We start from the raw sequence: 20883 nt of genomic DNA, 5'->3' as shown, positions 1-20883 counted from the left end.
TTGATTACCTATACTATCTTATGTCACGTGGTGGGTTTTTTTTTTAACATCTTAATTGGAGTATAATTGCTTTACACTGTTGGGTTAGTTTCTGCTGTATAACAAAGTGAATCAGCTATACGTATACATATATCCCCAATTCCCCTCCCTCTTACATCTCCCTCCCACCCTCCTTATCCCACAGCTCCAGGTGGTCGCAAAGCACCAAGCTGATCTCCCTGTGCTATGCGGCTGCTTCCCACTAGCTATTTATTTTACATTTGGTAGTGTATATATATCAATGACACTCTCTCACTTCGTCCCAGCTTACACTTCCCCCTCCCCATGTCCTCAAGTCCATTCTCTACATCTGCATCTTTATTCCAGTCCTACGCCTAGGTTCTTCAAAACCATTTTTGTTTTTTTAGATTCCATATATATTTGTTAGCATATGTTATTTGTTCTTCTCTTTCTGGCTTACTTCACTCTGTATGACAGACTCTAGGTCCATCCACCTCACTGCAAATAACTCAATTTCATTTCTTTTTATGGCTGAGTAATATTCCATTGTATATAGGTGACACATCTTCTTTATCCATTCATCTGTTGACAAACACTTAGGGTGCTTCCATGTCCTGGCTATTGTAAATAGTGCTGCAATCAACATTGCGCTACAGACTATTTCTGAACTATGGTTTTCTCAGGGTATATACCAAGTAGGGGGATTGCTGGGTCATACGGTAGTTCTATTTTTAGTTTTTTAAGGAACCTCCATACTGTTCTCCATAGTGGCTCTATCAATTTACATTCCCACCACCAGTGCAAGAGGGTTCCCTTTTCTACACACCCTCAACAGCATTTACTGCTTGTAGATTTTTTGATGATGGTCAGTCTGAATGGTGTGAGGTGATACCTCATTGTACTTTTGATTTGCATTTCTCTAATGATTAATGATGTTGAGCATCCTTTCATGTGTTTGTTGGCAATCTGGATATCTTCTTTGGAGAAATGTCTATTTAGGTCTTCGGCCATTTTCGTATTGGGTTGTCTGTTTTTCATACTGAGCTGCATGAGCTGCTTGTATATTTTGGAGATTAATCCTTTGTCACTTGCTTCATTTACAAATATTTTCTCCAATTCTGAGGGTTGTTTTTTCACCTTGTTTATGGTTTCTTTTCCTGTGCAAAAGCTTTTAAGTTTCATTAGGTCCCATTTGTTTATTTTTGTTTTTATTTCCATTTCTCTAGGAGGTGGGTCATAAAGGATCTTGCTGTGATTTATGTCATGGAGTGTTCTGCTAATGTTTTCCTCTAAGAGTTTTCTAGCATGTGACCTTACATTTAGGTCTTTAATCCAGTTAGACTTTATTTTTGTGTATGGTGTTAGGGAGTGTTCTAATTTCATTCTTTTACATGTAGCTGTCCAGTTTTCCCAGCACCACTTATTGAAGAGGCTGTCTTTTCTCCATCATATATTCTTGCCTCCTTTATCAAACACAAGGTGACCATATGTGCATGGGTTTATCTCTGGGCTTTCTATCCCGTTCGATTGATGTATATTTCTGTTTTTGTATCATTACCATAATGTCTTGATTTCTGTAGCTTTGTAGTATAGTCTAAAGTCAGGGAGCCTGATTACTCAGGCTCCATTTTTCTTTCTCAAGGTTGATTTGGCTATTCGGGGTCTTTTGTGTTTCCATACAAATTGTGAAACTTTTTGTTTTAGTTCTGTGAAAAATGCCAGTGGTAGTTTGATAGGGATTGCACTGAATCTGTAGATTGCTTTGGGTAGTAGAGTCATTTTCACAATGTTGATTCTTCCAATCCAAGAACATGGTATATCTCTCCATCTGTTTGTATCATCTTTAATTTCTTTCATCAGTGTCTTATAGTTTTCTGCATACAGTCTTTTGTCTCCTTAGGTAGGTTTATTCCAAGTATTTTATTCTTTTTGTTGCAATGATAAATGGGAGTGTTTCCTTAATTTCTCTATCAGATTTTTCATCATTAGTGTATAGGAATGCAAGAAAATCTGTGTGTTATTTTTGTATCCTGCTACATTACCAAATTCACTGATTAGCTCTAGTAGTTTTCTGGTAGCATCTTTAGGATTCTCTATGTATAGTATCATGTCACTTGCAAACAGTGACAGCTTTACTTCTTCTTTTCCGATTTGGATTCCTTTTATTTCTTTTTCTTCTCTGATGGCTGTGGTTAAAAATTCCAAAACTATGTTGAATAATAGTGATGAGAGTGGACATCCTTGCCTTGTTCCTGATCTTAGAGGAAATGCTTTCAGTTTTTCACCATTGAGAATGATGTGTGCTGTAGGTCTGTGGTATATGGCCTTTATTATGTTGAGGTAGGTTGCCTCTATGCCCACTCTCTGGAGAGTTTTTATAATAAATGGGTGTTGAATTTTTTTCAAAAGGTTTTTTTGCATCTATTGAGATGATCATATGGTTTTTATTCCTCAATTTGTTAATCTGGTGTATCACACTGACTGATTTGCATATATTGAAGAATCTTTGCATCCCTGGGATAAATCCCACTTGATCATGGGGTATGATCCTTTTAATATGTTGATGGATTCTGTTTGCTAGTATTTTGTTGTGGATTTTTGCATCTATATCCATCAGTGCTATTGGCCTGTAAATTTCTTTTCTTTGTAGTATCTTTGTCTGGTTTTGGTGTCAGGGTGATGGTGGCCTCAGAGAATGAGTTTGGGATTGTTCCTTCCTCTGCAAATTTTTGAAAGAGTTTGAGAAGGATGGGTGTTAGCTCTTCTCTGAATGTATGATAGAGTTCACCTGTGAAGCCATCTGGTCCTGGACTTTTGTTTGTTGGAAGATTTTTAATCACAGTTTCAATTTCATTACTTGTGATTGGTCTGTTCAAATTTCCTATTTCTTCCTGGTTGAGTTTTGGAAGGTTATACCTTTCTGAGAATTTCTCCATTTCTTCCAGGTTGTCCGTTTTATTGGTATAGAGTTGCTTGTAGTAGTCTCCTAGGATGCTTTGTATTTCTGCGGTGTCTGTTGTAACCTCTCCTTTTTCATTTCTAATTTTATTGATTTAAGTCCTCTCCCTCTTTTTCTTGCTGAGTCTGGCTAATAGTTTATCAATTTTGTTTTCCTTCTCAAAGAACCAGCTTGTAGTTTTATTGATTTTTGCTACTGTTTTCTTTGTTTCTATTTCATTTATTTCTGCTATGATCTTTATGATTTCCTTCCTTCTGCTAACTTTGGGTTTTGTTTGTTCTTCTTTCTCTAGTTCCTTTAGGTGTAAGGTTAGATTGTTTATTTGAGATTTTTCTTGTTTTTTGAGGTAGGCTTGTATAGCTATAAACTTCCCTCTGAGAACTGCTTTTGCTGCATCCCATAGGTTTTGGATTGTCGTGCTTTCATTGCCATTTGTCTCTAGGTATTTTCTGATTTCCTCTTTGATTTCTTCAGTGATCTCTTGGTTATTTAGTAACGTATTGTTTAGCCTCCATATCTATGGGTTTTTCCCTTTAATTCATTCCTAATCTCATAGATTTTTGGTTAGAAAAGATGCTTGATATGATTTCAATTTTCTTAAATTTACTGAGCCTTGGTTTGTGCCCTAAGAGGTGATCTATCCTGGAGAATGTTCCATGCACACTTGAGAAGAAAGTGTAATCTGCTTTTCTTGGATGGAATATCCTATAAATATCAATTAAATCTACCTGGTCTATTGTGTCGTTTAAAGCTTGTGCTTCCGTATTAATTTTCTGTTTGGATGATCTGTCCATTGGTGTAAGTGAGGTGTTGAAGTCCCCCACTATTATTGTGTTACTGTCTATTTCCTCCTTTATAGCTGTTAGCAGTTGCCTTATGTATTGAGGTGCTCCTATGTTGGGTGCATATATATTTATAATTGTTATTTCTTCTTCTTGGATTGATCCCTTGATCATTATGTAGTGTCCTTTCTTGTCACTTGTAACATTCTTTATTTTAAACTCTATTTTATCTGATATGAGTATTGCTACTCAGGCTTTCTTTTGATTTCCATTTGCATAGAATATCTTTTTCTATCCCCTCACTTTCAGTCTGTATGTGTCCCTAGGTCTGAAGTGGGTCTCTTGTAGAAAGCATATATACAGGTCTTGTTTTTTTATCCATTCAGCAAGCCTGTGTCTTTTGTTTGCAGGATTTAATCCATTCATGTTTAAGGTAATTATCGATATGCATGTTCCTATGACCATTTTCTTAATTGTTTTGGGTTTTTTTTTTAGGTCCTTTTCTTTTCTTGTATTCCGCACTTAGAGAAGCTCTTTTAGAATTAGTTGTAAAGCTGGTTTTGTGGTGATGAATTCTCTTAGCTTTTGCTTGTCTGAAAAGCTTTTCATTTCTCCATCGAATCTGAATGAGATCCTTGCCGGGTAGAGTAATCTTGGTTGTAGGTTCTTCCCTTTCATCACTTTAAGTATATCATGCCACTCCCTTCTGGCTTGTAGAGTTTCTGCTGAGAAATCAGCTGTTAACTTTATGGGAGTTCCCTTGTATGTTATTTGTCATTTTTCCCTTGCTGCTTTCAATAATTTTTCTTTGTCTTTAATTTTTGCCAATTTGATTGCTACGTGTCTTGGCGTGTTTCCCCTTGGGTTTATCCTGTATGAGACTCTCTGCACTTCCTGGACTTGGGTGGCTATTTCCTTTCCCATGTTAGGGAAGCTTCTGACTATAATCTCTTCAAATATTTTCTTGGGTCCCTTCTCTCTATCTTCTCCTTCTGGGACCCCTATAATTTGAATGTTGATGTGTTCAAAGTTGTCCCAGTGGTCTCTTAGGCTGTCTTCTTTTCATTCTTTTTTCTTTATTCTGTTCTGTAGCAGTGAATTCCACCAATCTGTCTCCCAGGTCACTTATCCATTCTTCTGCCTCAGTTATTCTGCTACTGATTCCTTCTAGTGTATTTTTTTCAATATATTTATTTTTATTTATTTATTTTAACATCTTTATTAGAGTATAATTGCATTACAATCGTGTGTTACTTTCTGCTTTATAACAAGGTGAATCCATTATACATATATATATATATATGTCTCCATATCTCTTCCCTCTTGCGTCTCCCTCCCTCCCACACACTCCCTATCCCACCCCTCTCGGTGGTCACAAAGCACTGAGCTGATCTCCCTGTGCTATGCGACTGCTTCCCGCTAGCTATCAACTTTATGTTTGGTAGTGTATATATGTCCATGCCACTCTCTCACTTTGTCCCAGCTTACCCTTCCCCCTCCCATATCATCAATCCCACTCCCTAGTAGGTCTGCGTCTTTATTCCCGTCTTATTGCTAGGTTCTTCATGACCATTTTCTTTTTTAGATTCCATATATATGTGTTAGCATACAGTATTTGTTTTTCTCTTTCTGACTTATTTCACTCTGTATAACAGACTCTAGGTCCACACACCTCACTACAAATAACTTAACTTAGTTTCTTTTTATGGCTGAGTACAATTCCATTGTATATATGTGCCACATCTTCTTTATCCATTCATCTGTTGATGGACACTTAGGTTGCTTCCATGTCCTGGCTATTGTAAATAGAGCTGCAATGAACAATTTGGTACATGACTTTGAATTATGGTTTTCTCAGGGTATATGCCCAGTAGTGGGGTTGCTGGGCCATATGGTACTTCTATTTTTAGTTTTTTAAGGAACCTCCATACTGTTCTCCATAGTGGCTGTATCAATTTATATTCCCACCAACAGTGCAAGAGGGTTCCCTTTTCTCCACACCCTCTCTAGCATTTATTTTTTGTAGGTTTTTTGATGATGGCCATTCTGTCTGGTGTGAGATGATACCTCATTGAAGTTTTGATTTGCATTTCTCTAATGATTAGTGATGTTGAGCATTCTTTCATGTGTTTGTTGGCAATCTGTATATCTTCTTTGTAGAAGTGTCTATTTACGTGTTCTACCCATTTTTGGATTGGGTTGTTTGTTTTTTGATATTGAGCTGCATGAGCTGCTTGTATATTTTGGAGATTAATCCTTTGTCAGTTGCTTCATTTGCAAATATTTTCTCCAATTCTGAGGGTTGTCTTTTGGTCTTATTTATGGTTTCCTTTGCTGTGCAAAAGCTTTTAAGTTTCAGTAGGTCCTGTTTGTCTATTTTTGTTTTTATTTCCATTTCTCTAGGAGGTGGGTCAAAAAGGATCTTGCTGTGATTTATGTCATAGAGTGTTCTGCCTATGTTTTCCTCTAAGAGTTTTAGAGCGTCTGGCCTTACATTTAGGTCTTTAATCCATTTGGAGTTTATTTTTCTGTATGGTGTTATGGAGTGTTCTAATTTCATTCTTTTACATGTAGCTGTCCAGTTTTCCCAGCACCACTTATTGAAGAGACTGTCTTTTCTCCATCATATATTCTTGCCTCCTTTATCAAACACAAGGTGACCATATGTTCATGGGTTTATCTCTGGGCTTTCTATTCTGTTCCATTGATCTATATTTCTGTTTTTGTGCCAGTATCATACTGTCTTGATTCCTGTAGCTTTGTAGTGTAGTCTGAAGTCAGAGAGCCTGCTTCCTCCATCTCCGTTTTTCTTTCTCAAGATTGCTTTGGCTATTCGAGGTCTTTTGTGTTTCCAAACAAATTGTGAAATTTTTTGTTCTAGTTCTGTGAAAAATGCCAGTGGTAGTTTGATAGGGATTGCATTGAATCTGTAGATTGCTTTGGGTAGTAGAGTCATTTTCATATTGATTCTTCCAATCCAAGAACATTGTATATCTCTCCATCTATTTGTACCATCTTTAATTTCTTTCATCAGTGTCTTATAATTTTGTGCATACAGGTCTCTTGCCTCCTTAGGTAGGTTTTCTAGTGTATTCTTCATTTCATTGATTCTACTGTTCATCTCTGTTTGTTCTTTCATTCTTCTAGGTCTTTGTTAAACATTTTTTGCATCTTCTCTAGCTTTGCCTCCATTCTTTTTCTGAGGTCCTGGATCATATTCACTATCATTATTCTGAATTCTTTTTCTGGAAGTTTGCCTATCTCCACTCCATTTAGTTGTTTTTCTGGGGTTTTATCTTGTTCCTTAATATGGTGCATAGCCCTCTGCCTTTTCATCTTGTGTATCTTTCTGTGAATGTGTTTTTTTTTTCCCCACTGGCTGCAGGATTGTAGTTCTTCTTGCTTCTGCTGTCTGCCCTCTGGTGGATGAGGCTATCTAAGAGGCTTGTGCACGTTTCCTGATGGGAGGGACTGGTGGTGGGTAGAGCTGGCTGCTGCTCTGGTGGGCAGAGCTCAGTAAAACTTGAATCCACTTGACTGCTGATGGCTGGGGTTGTGTTCCCTCCCTGTTGGTTGTTTGGCCTGAGGTGACCCAACACTGGAGCTTACCCAGGCTCTTTCATGGGGCCAATGGCTGACTCTGGTAGGGCTTACACTAAAGAGCACTTCCCAGAACCTCTGCTGCCAGCGTCCCTGTCCTCAGAGTGAGACAGAGCCACCCCACGCCTCTGCAGGAGACTCTTCAACAACAGCAGGTATGTCTGGTTCAGTCTCCTATGAGGTCACTGCTCCTTCCCCTGGGTCCCGATGCACACACTACTTTGTGCGTGCACTCCAAGAGTGGAGTCTCTGTTTCCCCCAGTCCTGTTGAAGTCCTCCAATCAAATCCCACTAGCATTCAAAGTCTGATTCTCTTGGAATTCCTCCTCCCGTTGCTGCAACTCCAGGTTGGGAAGCCTGACATGGGGCTCAGACCCTTCACTCCAGTGGGTGGACTTCTGTGGTATAAGTGTTCTCCAGTTTGTGAGTCACACACCCAGCAGTTATGGGATTTGATTTTATGGTGATTGTGCCCCTCCTACCATCTCACTGTGGCTTCTCCTTTGTCTTTGGATGTGGGGTATCTTTTTCGGTGGTTTCCAGTGTCTTCCTCTCGATGATTGCTCAGCAGTTAGTTGTGATTCCGGTGTTCTCACCGGAGGGAATGAGAGCACACCCTTCTACTCCAGCATCTTGAACCAATCTAAAGTACCCTACTCTCATTTTGTTACTGTCGATTTCCCCTCTTATGGTTGTTACAATTTGCCTCATGTATTGAGGTGCTCCTATGTTGGGTGCATAAATATTTACAATTATTATTTCTTCTTCTTGGATTGATTCCTTGATCATTGTGTAGTGTTCTTCTTTGTCTCATGTAATAGTCTTTATTTTAAAGTCTATTTTGTCTGATATGAGAATTGCCACTCCAGCTTTCTCTTGATTTCCATTTGCATGGTATATCTTTTTCCATCCTTTCACTTTCAGTCTGTATGTGTCCCTAGGTCTGAAGTGGGTCTTTTGTAGACAACATATACATGGGTCTTGTTTTTGTATCCATTCAGCCAGTCTATGTCTTTAGGTTGGAGCATTTAATCCATTCACATTTAAGGTAATTATCGATATGTATGTTCCTATTACCATTTTCTTAATTGTTTTGGGTTTGTTATTGTAAGTCTTTTCCTTCTCTTGTGTTTTCTGCCTAGACAAGTTCCTTTAGCATTTGTTGTAAAGCTGGTTTGGTGGTGCTAAATTCTCTTAGCTTTTGCTTGTCTGTAAAGGTTTTAATTTCTCCATCGAATCTGAAAGAGATCCTTGCTGGGTAGAGTAATCTTGGTTTTAGGTTTTTCCCTTTCATATCTCCTGCCACTCCCTTCTGGCTTGTAGAGTTTCTGCTGAAAGATCAGCTGTTAACCTTATGGGGATTCCCTTGTATGTTATTTCTTGCTTTTCCTTTGCTGCTTTTTTTTTTTTTTTTTTTTTTTTTTTTGCGGTACGCGGGCCTCTCACTGTTGTGGCCTCTCCCATTGTGGAGCACAGGCTCCGGACGCGCAGGCTCAGCAGCCATGGCTCACGGGCCCAGCCGCTCCACGTCATCTGGGATCTTCCCAGACTGGGGCATGAACCTGTGTCCCCTGCATTGGCAGGCGGACTCTCAACCACTGCGCCACCAGGGAAGCCCTTCTTTGCTGCTTTTAATTTTTTTCTCTACATTTAATTTTTGATAGTTTGATTAGTATGTGTCTTGGCATGTTTCTCCTTGGATTTATCCTGTATGGGATTCTCTGTGATTCCTGGACTTGATTGACTATTTCCTTTCCCATATTAGGGGACTTTTCAACTATTATCTCTTCAAATATTTTCTCAGTCCCTTTCTTTTTCTCTTCCTCTTCTGGGACCCCTATAATTCAAATGTTGGTGCATTTCATGTTGTCCCAGAGGTCTCTCAGACTTTCCTCAATTCTTTTCATTCTTTCTTCTTTGTTCTGCTCTGCGGTAGTTATTTCCCCTATTTTATCTTCCACGTCACTTATCCATTCTTCTGCCTCAGTTATTCTGCTATTAAATCCTTCTAGAGAATTTTTAATTTCATTTACTGTGTGGATCATCACTGTTTGTTTTCTCTTTAGTTCTTCTAGGTCCTTGTTAAACGTTTCTTATATTTTCTCCATTCTATTTCCAAGACTTTGGATCATCTTTACTACCATTACTCTGATTTTGTTTTCAAGTAGACTGCCTATTTCCTCTTCATTTGTTTGCTCTAGTGGGTTTTTACCTTGCTCCTTCATCTGCTGCATATTTCTCTGTCTTCTCATTTTGCTTAACTTACTGTGTTTGGGGTCTCCTCTTCGCAGGCTGCAGGTTCATAATTCCCGTTGTTTTTGGTGTCTGCCCCCAGTGGGGAAGGTTGGTTCAGTGGGTTGTGTAGGCTTCCTGGTGGAGGGGACTGGTGCCTGTGTTCTGGTGGACGAGGGTGAATCTTGTCTTTCTGGTGGGCAGGCCCTCGTCTGGTGGTGTGTTTTGGGGTGTCTGTGAACTTATTATGATTTTAGGCAGCGTCTCTGCTCATAGTTGCATTTGTGTTCCTATCTTGCTAGTTGTTTGGCATGGGGTGTCCAGCACTGGAGGTTGCTGGTCATTCAGTGGAGCTGGGTCTTAGCATTGAGATGGAGAACTCTGGGAGAGCTGTCGCCGATTGATGTTATGTGAGGCCATCTCTGGTGGTCCAATGTCCTGAACTTGGCTCTCCCACCTCTGAGGCTCAGGGCTGACACCCAGCCAGAGCACCAAGATCCTGTCGGCCACAAGGTAGAGATAGGGTAAAGTGCTGAAAAAGCCCAGCCTTTTCTTCTGTTCAGGAGACCTTGTTCTTCTGTGTAATAACTGTGCTCGAGACACATGACTGGATGTTCTCGACTGCAATTCCTTTATCCTTTGGGGTTTCAAGTGGGGCCGGAGGTGTAGACAGGTCTAGCAGAAGGCCCAGGGTCATACCATCCCACCTCTGCTTGGCCTGGAAAGTTTCACACCAACTCTTCCAAGCTGCAAATCCCCATGAGAGGGAAGAAAGGACTTCTAGTGTCACCAAGCAGGTATGGTTGTCCAAGGCACAGCACGCCTGGTTGCTAAGATGCTGAAGTTTGCAGCAAAGAGAAGTTTGCATGAGGAGTGGTGGAAAGGGTGATTCTGGTTTTGGTTTTTTGACTTACTGATTAGTCACTGAATTTCCCTTCAGTCCTTACACAAAACATCTTGATCTATACAATCAGGTTACTAAGCTTCCAAGAGAATTCATTTGTTGTAGTTCAAATTTGTTTCTAAAAATGCTTGAAACTAAACTATACTGTTCATTAAAATAAGAGAAACAAATATGTGGAAGGAAATTTTTTAAGCGAGAAAAATAAAATTCAATAACCTTCATAAAAATAACTACTTTTTATTGAGTGTTGGCATGTACTGTTTGATTTTCTTAATACTTTACATATACTGATTAATTTAATCCTTACAACAACTCTGTAAGTTAAATACTACAGCCTCATAGAGGTAAATTTGCCTTTGATTATAAAGATTTAAGTAGCAGAACTGCATTTAAACTCAGGTTACCCAGTTCCACAGTCTGTTTTAACCACAAAACAATAAGGCCTCTCTTTTACCTAGTTTTCTAAACTCCATATTTTAAAGTTCAAGAGTACCCATTGGTGCCACCATAAATTTATGATCTTCAAACTCAGTGGAGATCCTGAGCACTTTACCATCCTGGTGTGGTCACCCATTTTCTCTCTCCACAAGGCTATTCTAAACTACCGATTTTCTTAGGTCCTCCACTCCACTTCTGCCCTAAACCCCACTTTGACAAGAACTCATACTTTTCAGAGAAAATTGCTATCTCCAACATGAACAATCTCAACTATTTCATATTCCTGCAGACATTCACCTCTGCAGAAAAGGAAACTTTAATGCAAATTTGAAGTAAGCCTTCTACCTGGATTCTTGCTGTGAAAATCTCCTTTCTCTTCTGGAACCCTGTTCTTTTAGTTACCTTTTCTATTTCCTAAATGTTCAGTCTTCCTCTCCCAACATCCTCAGTTTCCTCCCATCACATACATGATCTCTCTGCAGTTCCTCTTTCTGCCATAGCTCCTTTTTCACTTCCTTTCTTAGCCAAGTCCTTGAAAATATAATTGCTACTTACTATCTCCACTTCTTCACTTTTTTTTCATATTCTGTGTCATTAGTTTTCTACTTCTCTCCTAATTCACTGGTAAAGGTCATGAATTATGTCATAATTACCAAATCCAATACATTCTTCCTAATCTTTATTTCCACCATGTGAAACTCACCACTATTAATTTCAGGGCAACTATTATCTTCTGGCTATGTTCCTCACTCCCTGATCCCTCCTTCTCAGCCTTGTTAATGCACTGCTTCCCTGTGACAAACTTTTGAATGTAGACTCTCCAGAATGTTATGGTTTTGTCCTATCATCCCTCTAAACATTCTTTTTATTAGACTGAACTCTCTCCTGCGTTCCTGACCCATATATCTGACTGATTACTACTTATGGAGTTTATTACTTCCTGACACTTAAACTCAATATGGCTTCTGGTAGCCAGCCTCAAGGACAGTCCTAATGATCCATGCCTCCTACTCCTCCTACTATTCACACTGTTTTAACATTCTTTCCCACCTTAAATTGTGCTGACCTGTGTAATCACTGGGATTTTGCAGAAATAGCATGTGTGGCTTATGAGGCTGAATCATAAAAGACACCGTGTCTTCTTCTGTGATGTCCCTTGGATTACCTGCTCTGAGAGGAGCCAACTAACATGTCACAAGGATACTCGAGCAGACCTTTGGAGAAGCCTGTCTGACACTAGCCACCTGCCAAGTCATGTGAGTGAATCATCTTAGAAAAAGATCCTCTAGCCTCAGTCAAGCCTCAGGTGGCTGCAACTCTATCCAACATCTTGAAGCAATCATGGAAGATCCTGAGTTATAACCACTCATCTAAGCTGCTTCCAAATTCCTGACACAAAGAAAAGGTGAGGGAATATAAGCTTGTTATTTTAAGCTGCTAAAATTGAGTATAATTTGTTATGCAGCAAACAGAACTCTTCCTTAACATTCCCCCCCATTATGTGTTCGTTTTTTCAGCTACTGAAAAAACTATCCATTACATTATCCAAACCACATAGCCAAGGATGCCACCAATCCATCCCCTACCCCTTCCATTATTCCTCATTATAAATTATAAATTTATATATATATATATATGTTATAAATTTCTTGAATCCATCCCTCTATCAATAACTCTGGCCTAGTCCTGCCTTCTACATTTTCCTCCTGGATTACATCAAGAGACCAATTATTCCCACAACATCGCTAATTTAACCTTTGTCTTCTTCAAATACAACCACGAGATAATATTCTCCAAAATCAGGCCCTTGAATGGTGCCCCATATGGTCTAAGCCCACTTGTTTGTAACCTTATCTCTTGCCATGATCTACTAAACCTGATTTCCAGGTCCCATATTATTTCATGCTTTAAAAATTTTTTTCTGCTAAAATGACTTCCTTCTCCTTTCCTCTGTCCCCCTGGCTGTTCAGGCCATCTTGACTTTGACAACTAAATTGAAGAATCACTCCTTTAAATAATACTGCTGAGTCCCTCCCATCAGGAAACTTACACAAGCCTCTTAGAGAGCCTCATCCACCAGAGGGCAGACAGCAGGAGAAAGAAGAACTACAGTCCTGCAACCTGTGGAACAAAAACCATATTCACAGAAAGATACACAAGATGAAAAGGCAGAGAGCTATGTAACAGATGAAGGAACAAGATAAAACCTCAGAAAAACAACTAAATGAAGTGGAGATAGGCCACCTTCCAGAAAAAGAATTCAGAGTAATGATAGTGAAAATGATCCAGGACCACAGAAAAAGAATGGAAGCAAAGCTAGAGAAAATGCAAGAAATGTTTAACAAAGACCTAGAATAATTAAAAAACAAACAAACAGAGATGAACAATACAATAACTGAAATGAAAAATACACTAGAAGGAATCAATAGCAGAATAACTGAGGCAGAAGGACGGAGAAGTGACCTGGAAGACAGAATGGTGGAATTCACTGCTGTGGAACAGAATAAAGACAAAAGAATGAAAAGTAATGAAGACAGCCTAAGAGACCTCTGGGACAACATTAAATGCAACAACATTCGCATTATAGGGGTCCCAGAAGGAGAACAGAGAGAGAAAGGACCTGAGAAAATATTTGAAGAGATTATAGTCAAAAACTTCCCTAACATGGGAAAGGAAATAGTCACCCAAGTCCAGGAAGCACAGAGAATCCCATACAGAATAAACCCAAGGAGAAACACACTGAGACACACAGTAATCAAATTGGCAAAAATTAAAGACAAAGAAAAATTACTGAAAGCAGCAAGGGAAAAATGACAAATAACATACAAGCGAACTCCCATAAGGTTAACAGATGATTTCTCAGCAGAAACTCTACAAGCCAGAAGGGAGTGGCATGACATATTTAAAGTGATGAAAGGGAAGAACCTACAACCAAGATTACTCTACCCTGCAAGGATCTCATTCAGATTCGATGGAGAAATCAAAAGCTTTACAGACAAGCAAAAGCTAAGAGAATTCATCACCACCAAACCAGCTTTACAACAGATGCTAAAGGAACTTCTCTAAGTGGGAAACACAAGAGAAGAAAAGGACCTACAAAAAGAAACGCAAAACAATTAAGAAAATGGTCATAGGAACATGCATATCGATAATTACCTTAAACATGAAAGGATTAAATGCTCCAACCAAAAGACACAGGCTCGCTAAATGGATACAAATACAAGACCCATATATATGCTGTCTACAAGAGACCCACTTCAGACCTAGGGACACATACAGACTGAAAGTGAGGGTATGGAAAAAGATATTCCATGCAAATGGAAACCAAAAGAAAGCTGAAGTAGTAATGCTTATATCAGATAAAATAGACTTTAAAATAAAGAATGTTACAAGAGACAAGGAAAGACTCTACATAATGATCAAGGAATCAATCCAAGAAGAAGAAATAACAATTATAAATATATATGCACCCAACATAGGAGCACCTCAATACATAAGGCAACTGCTAACAGCTATAAAAGGGGAAATAGACAGTAACACAGTAATAGGGGGGACTTTAACACCTCACTTACACCAATGGACAGATCACCCAAATAGAAAATTAATCAGGAAACACAAGCTTTAAATGACACAACAGACCAGATAGATTTAATTGATATTTATAGGACATTCCACCCAAAAACAGCAGATTACACTTTCTTCTCAAGCGCGCACGGAACATTCTCCAGGATAGAGCACATCTTGGGACACCAATCAAGCCTCAGTAATTTAAGAAAATTGAAATCATACCAAGCATGTTTTCTGACCATAACTCTATGCAATTAGAAATCAATTACAGGGAAAAAAACATAAAAAATACAAACATATGGAGGCTAAACAATATGTTACTAAATAACCAAGAGAGCACTAAAGAAATCAATGAGGAAATCAAAAAATACCTAGAGACAAATGACAATGAAAACACGATGATCCAAAACCTATGGGATGCAGCAAAAGCAGTTCTAAGAGGGAAGTTTATAGCAATACAAGCCTACCTCAAGAAACATGAAAAATTTCAAATAAACAATCTAACCTTAAATAATCATTCATGTTCTTTCAAGAAACACAATTACTGATAGCTAGAGCAATATTAAATCATTGACCCCTAGGAGTTCAGTCATGTTTTAGCAATATCTCTAGCAACAGCTTCTGAGGTCTCATATAAACTTAATGCTAAAACTGTCCATTGTAAGATTTTAAGAATAGTGCTAATCAAATTAATCAACAACAGTGGAAAGGCTTGTACTATCATTTGTGAAAATGCATTTAAGTTAATATGGGTCATAGCTACTCATGTGTTAAGAGTAAAAATGTTACAATTGTTACTAAAATGTATCTTTTCCATAATGGAACTAGAGATGGCACTCTGCAAGTATTTTTCTAAAGAGAACAAAAGTGTTCAAAGAGTGCTATACCTGCCAATGAGAAAAGGAGATCTGTTTATTTCTTAATTGAAAATATATTTTTTTCCTGATTTAGATATTTTGATAATGAGTGAATAATATGAAATGAAGGAAGGGGGTCAACTGACTTCTGAACAATTGGTAAAGGGGTGGGGGGTGTGAAACCATAAGGCTTTATAAAAAATGAAAGCTAGAAAAATGGAATTAGTTTATTAGGGGTGGGAGGGAAGGATGTGGCTGAGGAACACAAAAAGCTAGGTGGTAGAGGAAGGAAAAGAACAAAAGTAGATGAACCTGCTTAAGGATTCACTCATTTAATCCTCACTAACAGAAGAGACCAATTATGATCCTCATTTTTTTTAGGTGAAGAAACTGAGGTATAGATCCAGCAAGTAGCTGGAAAAGGACCAAGCATGTATCCATGGATTTCAGCAGTTTTCCATTGCTAATGGCAGTCTCTGGTTATACATAAGGATTAATGCCACAAGCAGGTATATACCTAAAATTGGCTATGCCAAGAAAGCCACAATAAAGCTTATGTCTTCTGAGAACCTCAAAATAAACATAGCAAATTAATACTTCTCAGAGTCCAAAAAGCAAAACAAAAAACAAATCTCTCATCTCTCTGACAGGAAGAGTTTTCCAGAATGTTGGAAATATATTTTAATACCATCATCCCGGGCTTTTGACACATCCTTCAACATTGTTATTTTGTTTTTAACTTACTGTCGTCCCAGCAGAGCAATACAGTGGTGCCTTTTTACCAGGCAAGCTGAGAGAGGTCAACTTAAAGAAGGAGCTTAGGTTTGTCTTAAGTGCAATCCGAGCCAAGAATTCTGGAGGTCACCAAAAGGAAGGAAGGATCAGGGAAAGTTAATGAGTATGTTCTTAGTGAACTGAGTAGCTGCCTGAGGCGAGATGGTTTGCTCTTAATCTCTTCCTCTATGTGGGCAGCTTTGTATAAATGTGCGTTGATTAAAATCAGGGCTTATTTCACAAGGGCAAAGGGGATAAAACCTATGAGGGAGCAAAAGCAAGCGCAATCTCTTTAATGCCTGTCAGGGTGGAAGTGGTGTGCATCTAATCTTTTATACTGTATCTGTATTTTAAGTCCTGTACGTGGCTCCTTTGACAGCTGTATGGTATGTAGCCTCTAATTTAATTCTATTCTTTCCACATATATTTTAGGTCTCCCTTTCTCAACGCTCCCACCAGACAGTTCTTCCCAGGGATTAGAGTGCCTTCTTGGCTAAAGGCTCACCCCTAGAAGAGCCTTGGGCATGGCCAGGGCAACAGGTAATTGGAGTGCAGACAAAACTGGGGAGTTGCAGTTCAACAGACTATCAATCCCAGGTTAAAATCCCAGGTCCAAAAAGTAACCTCGAATATGCATTCTCAGGAACAGATTTGTTTTCTTTTCATTTTCCCCCCAGATCCCTGGATGATTCTCGGAACTACTGCATGAAATATGTGTGTAGGGGCAACCTGTAAGAGGTCTGAGAGTAGGGACTCCAGTAGATATTCCCTCATGGATACCCTTAGTGGTGTACTACTTGTGCTGCAATCTTCCTAATCTGCTTTGTAAAGAAAGACTCAGGATGCTGTTTGGGAGACAGCTGTTAAGGCTAATGATGCCAGGGAAAGTTAAACTCTTCTGTGTATAAGCTCTTCTTATGAAAAAGATCCAGAAGAGTGATAAAGAATGATGTTTTCCTTTGGTCCCCAGGAGGCCATGTTACTAAAGCCCTCTCAGATGCAAAGGGAGAATGAGAAGTGTATTAAGAATCTAAGTACATACATCCCATGATGGGGTGGCTATACCTTGGAAGGGAAATGACAAAGACTCTTGATTTCTCTAAGCATACCACATTAAGGTAGTCTCAAAAAGACTAGAAGATATAGAGCCTGTGCTCAGAGATGGTATAATTTAGTTAGGTACTAAGACACTTATTGGGAAATTGGGACAAATACCATCTAAATTCTCTTCTAACACAAAGATTCTAAGTTATTTTATTCCTTAAAATTAAAAAAAAATTGTAAAATAATTTTAAAATTATTCCTGCTTAAAGTAGTAATATTAAAAATGGACAAAGAAACTTGTTAACATTTTGGTAAACCTTATTCCATATTTCTCTCATAAGAAGGGTAATAGTTACATTATTTGCAATGCTTACTATAAACCAGGCATTATATTAAAAAATTTTTATACCTATGATCTCTCTTTTAATGTTCATGATTTCCCCATGTTATAAATCAGAAAATTGAAGCCTGGAAAAACTATTTACTCACAATTACACGACTGGTAAGAGGGGTATCCAGGGTTAAAATTTTGGCCGTCTGACTCCAAAGACCACATGCTCAATCCCAATCTCCTAATTTATCCCCTCCCCTTTTCCTTCCTGGTAACCATAAGTTTGTTTTCTACTAATAAGGACCTACTGTATAGCACAGGGGACTCTACTCAATACCCTGTAATGACCGGTATGGGAAAAGAATCTAAAAAAGAGTGGGGATTATATATATTACTGAGTCACTTTGCTGTACACCTGAAACTAATACAACATTGTAAATCGTCTACACTCCAATAAAAATTAAAAAAAATAAAAGACCACAGGGACTTCCCTGATGGTCCAGTGGTTAAGACTTTGCCTTTGACTGACATATATACACTAATATGTATAAAACAGATAACTAATAAGAACCTGCTGTATAAAAAATTAATTAATTAATTTTAAAAAAAAGACTTCACCTTCCAATGCAGGGGGTGCGGGTGTGATCCCTGGTCAGGGAGCTAAGATCCCAAATGTCATGTGGCACGGCCAAAAATTTTATTTAAATAAATAAATAAATAATTTTTAAAAGACCACATACTCAACAATTAGGCTATATAGCCTCAGATATATCAATTAAAAAGAGCTATCCATACGTAATATTCTACTTAGATAACATAACTTAGCATACATTGTATTTTGGAACCTTACTTCTTTTACCCAACAGTACATTGTGAACTTCTCTCCAGGTCAATAAATAGAGATCTAAATCAACATTTTAAATTTATGCTAGAAATAGTCTGTAATTTTTTTTTTCATGCCTCAAACTACTTTTTATTTGCAACTACATGATTTCACGCAATTCTTCTAAACAATGACATAAAATAGATTTCCTTGTGTATAAATAACTTACATACTCTCCATAAAGTAAATGCTCAAAGGTGCTAGAACAGATCGTCCACTCCTACAGTGTTCTCATATCCAACAGAGTTGATGCACAATATATAAATACTCAAGTCCAATATTAAAAACTCAGGCACTTGACTAACTTTAATAAAGTTTCTCAAACTATATCAATATATCTAAAGTGCATATATATTTTTTAAGAAAGATTATTCTCAATAACTTCTCTATAAAAATAAGTTTGATGGTTTAGCCCATCTAACTTTACTACTTTGAGTATGAACTTTTAATATGCAGTCAGGCTTATTCTACCTTCTCTCAACATGACACCAACAGAATCAAAGCAGCTAGTGAGGTGCTAACATGTGAGGATTAATCCAGTGATTCCGGTCACAATGCATTCCAGGAGGAGGTACCCATGTTACTGGAATTGGGCGATATGGTTTATTCTTCCTTCCCTGATTTGGATAACCAAATGGAACAGGAGGAGGGTAGTGACTTTGATGACCATTCCCTCGGTACATTCCTGGTTTTTTTCTGGGTAAAGGGTGCCACATTGGAAGAGGCGGGAATATCAGCTCTGAAATCTGGTATACGGGGCTGGGGGTCACAGCCACTGAATTGGGTTTCACTTCTACTTCCTTGTTTCTTCATCTGAAGAAGAGGACCCTGAATGATAATCAGAGGTAACCTTATCAAGGGCCCTGGTCACTTTCTTGGAAATCTCATCCTTGTTCTCATCCTCATTTTCAAAGCTGGCAACAATGAATGCGTTGTTTTTCTCTCCATACCGACAGCACACCTCACATGGGTCCACCCATAGAGTGAGTTCCTTTGGCAAGCCCAGGTCACTGTACAAAATGCAGCTGTTCTCACAGGCTTTCAGGACATCAGGATCAACTCTCTGAAACTTATTGACACGAATGCATCTGTAGGCCTGTCCTTTTGATGGTTTTTCCGGATACCAGTGATTTTTATATTTTTCTTTAAGTATTAGAGTCAATTTCTCAGCAAACCTCTCGACTGCTTCTTTTTTCAACTTATCATGTTTTCGAACTAGCCTTGTGAAAAAGAAGACTACGGCAGCAATTTCGTTCTTCATCTTTCCCGCCGCCGCCTCCGCTCTGGGGCCACAGATTCCCTCCTGGCCGGGAACCGAGGGCGCCGCCTCAGCGGGCCGGCGCTCGGCGGCAACGAGCGCGGCGAGCCTAGTCTGGCGCGTGCGGCTCCCGCGTCGTCGGGCGGTAGAGCGCGCGCTGAGAGGGCGGGCTGGTGGGCGCGCGCGAGTGAGTGAGCGAACGCGGCTCTGAAGCGGCCAATAGTCTGTAATTTTATACACATCATATAAAATATTTTATTGGCTCTATGTTAATTAAATTTAATTCAATTCAATAAACACTTATGGAGAGTCTGTTAGGCATGGCACTAGAAGAAATGATTTAATCACTGTTCCCAGCAGCTCTCACGTCACTTACAATTTATGTAGTTCACATCTCCCATCCTCATTGGATATACCTCTCATTTCCTGGGCTTATAATCAAGGCGACTTTGTAGATATTCAGTGAATTTTGGATAGCATAGAAAATAAACTCAGATAATTTTAGGAAAAGTTTAGGGATTATCTGTAAACTAACTCATCTCACCTGTGAGTGAGTGATCAACAGTGTATCACAGTAGCTTCTAACACTAGGGTCATTCAGTATCTTGCAGGCCAGAATAATCAAGCTGCATCAGAAAAAACAGGACAAGCCTGCCAATGAAAGATTGGGTGGTTAGGAAATCCATCACATTTATCATCCCATTGAATTATGATGTGTCATCCTTCATCTCTTTGTAATGCTTGCACGTTGGCTCACGTTATTCTGTCAGTGTTTACTCCCTCAATTGTTTAACCCATTCTACCTGTTTTTGCTAAATGCAGAAAAATGAATGGTCTCTGCCAAGAGGAAGGTACCACAATAATGGAGAAAGGTTGATGGTTGTCAGAGAGATTTAATGTTAAAAACCATGTTAATACTGGGAAGTAAAAGAAGGTTCTGTTTGAAAAATTTGGTTAGAGTCCCATCCTAGCTCCATTACTAAATTTCTGTTTATTTATTTACCTTTTTCTGATTATAATTTTCTGTTTTTTGTTTATAATTCATTTACCTTTTTTTCTACCCCATGGCTTTGGGATAATACTGGTACTTACTCTACAGGGCCTTTTTGGAGATTACATGAATTTATGTCTTTAAAGCTCTCCAAACGGCCTGACACATAGTTAAGGGCTCACTACATGTTAACTTCATGACCTTAAACAATCTTAAACTGTTCTCCAGCATTGATTATCCATGCTTTGTAATAGTGCCTATTT

At 38.6% G+C, this 20883-nt stretch overlaps 1 protein-coding gene across 1 annotated transcript; it reads right to left on the bottom strand.

The window, feature by feature from the left end:
- Positions 1–18449: 18449 nt before the first annotated feature.
- On the bottom strand, positions 18450–19632 carry LOC307053277 (protein BTG3-like; the record flags this gene model as incomplete). The annotated part of the gene is given in 2 exon segments (XM_079704649.1): positions 18450–19176; positions 19179–19632. Coding segments are annotated over 2 exon segments (753 nt in total). The 3' UTR covers positions 18450–18877.
- Positions 19633–20883: the final 1251 nt, after the last annotated feature.

The sequence above is a fragment of the Hyperoodon ampullatus genome, assembly GCF_949752795.1.
Source record: "Hyperoodon ampullatus genome assembly, chromosome: 5".
NCBI lineage: Eukaryota > Metazoa > Chordata > Mammalia > Artiodactyla > Ziphiidae > Hyperoodon > Hyperoodon ampullatus.
The sequence above is the reverse complement of the archived record's forward strand: the minus strand, read 5'-3'. Positions and strand labels throughout refer to the sequence as shown.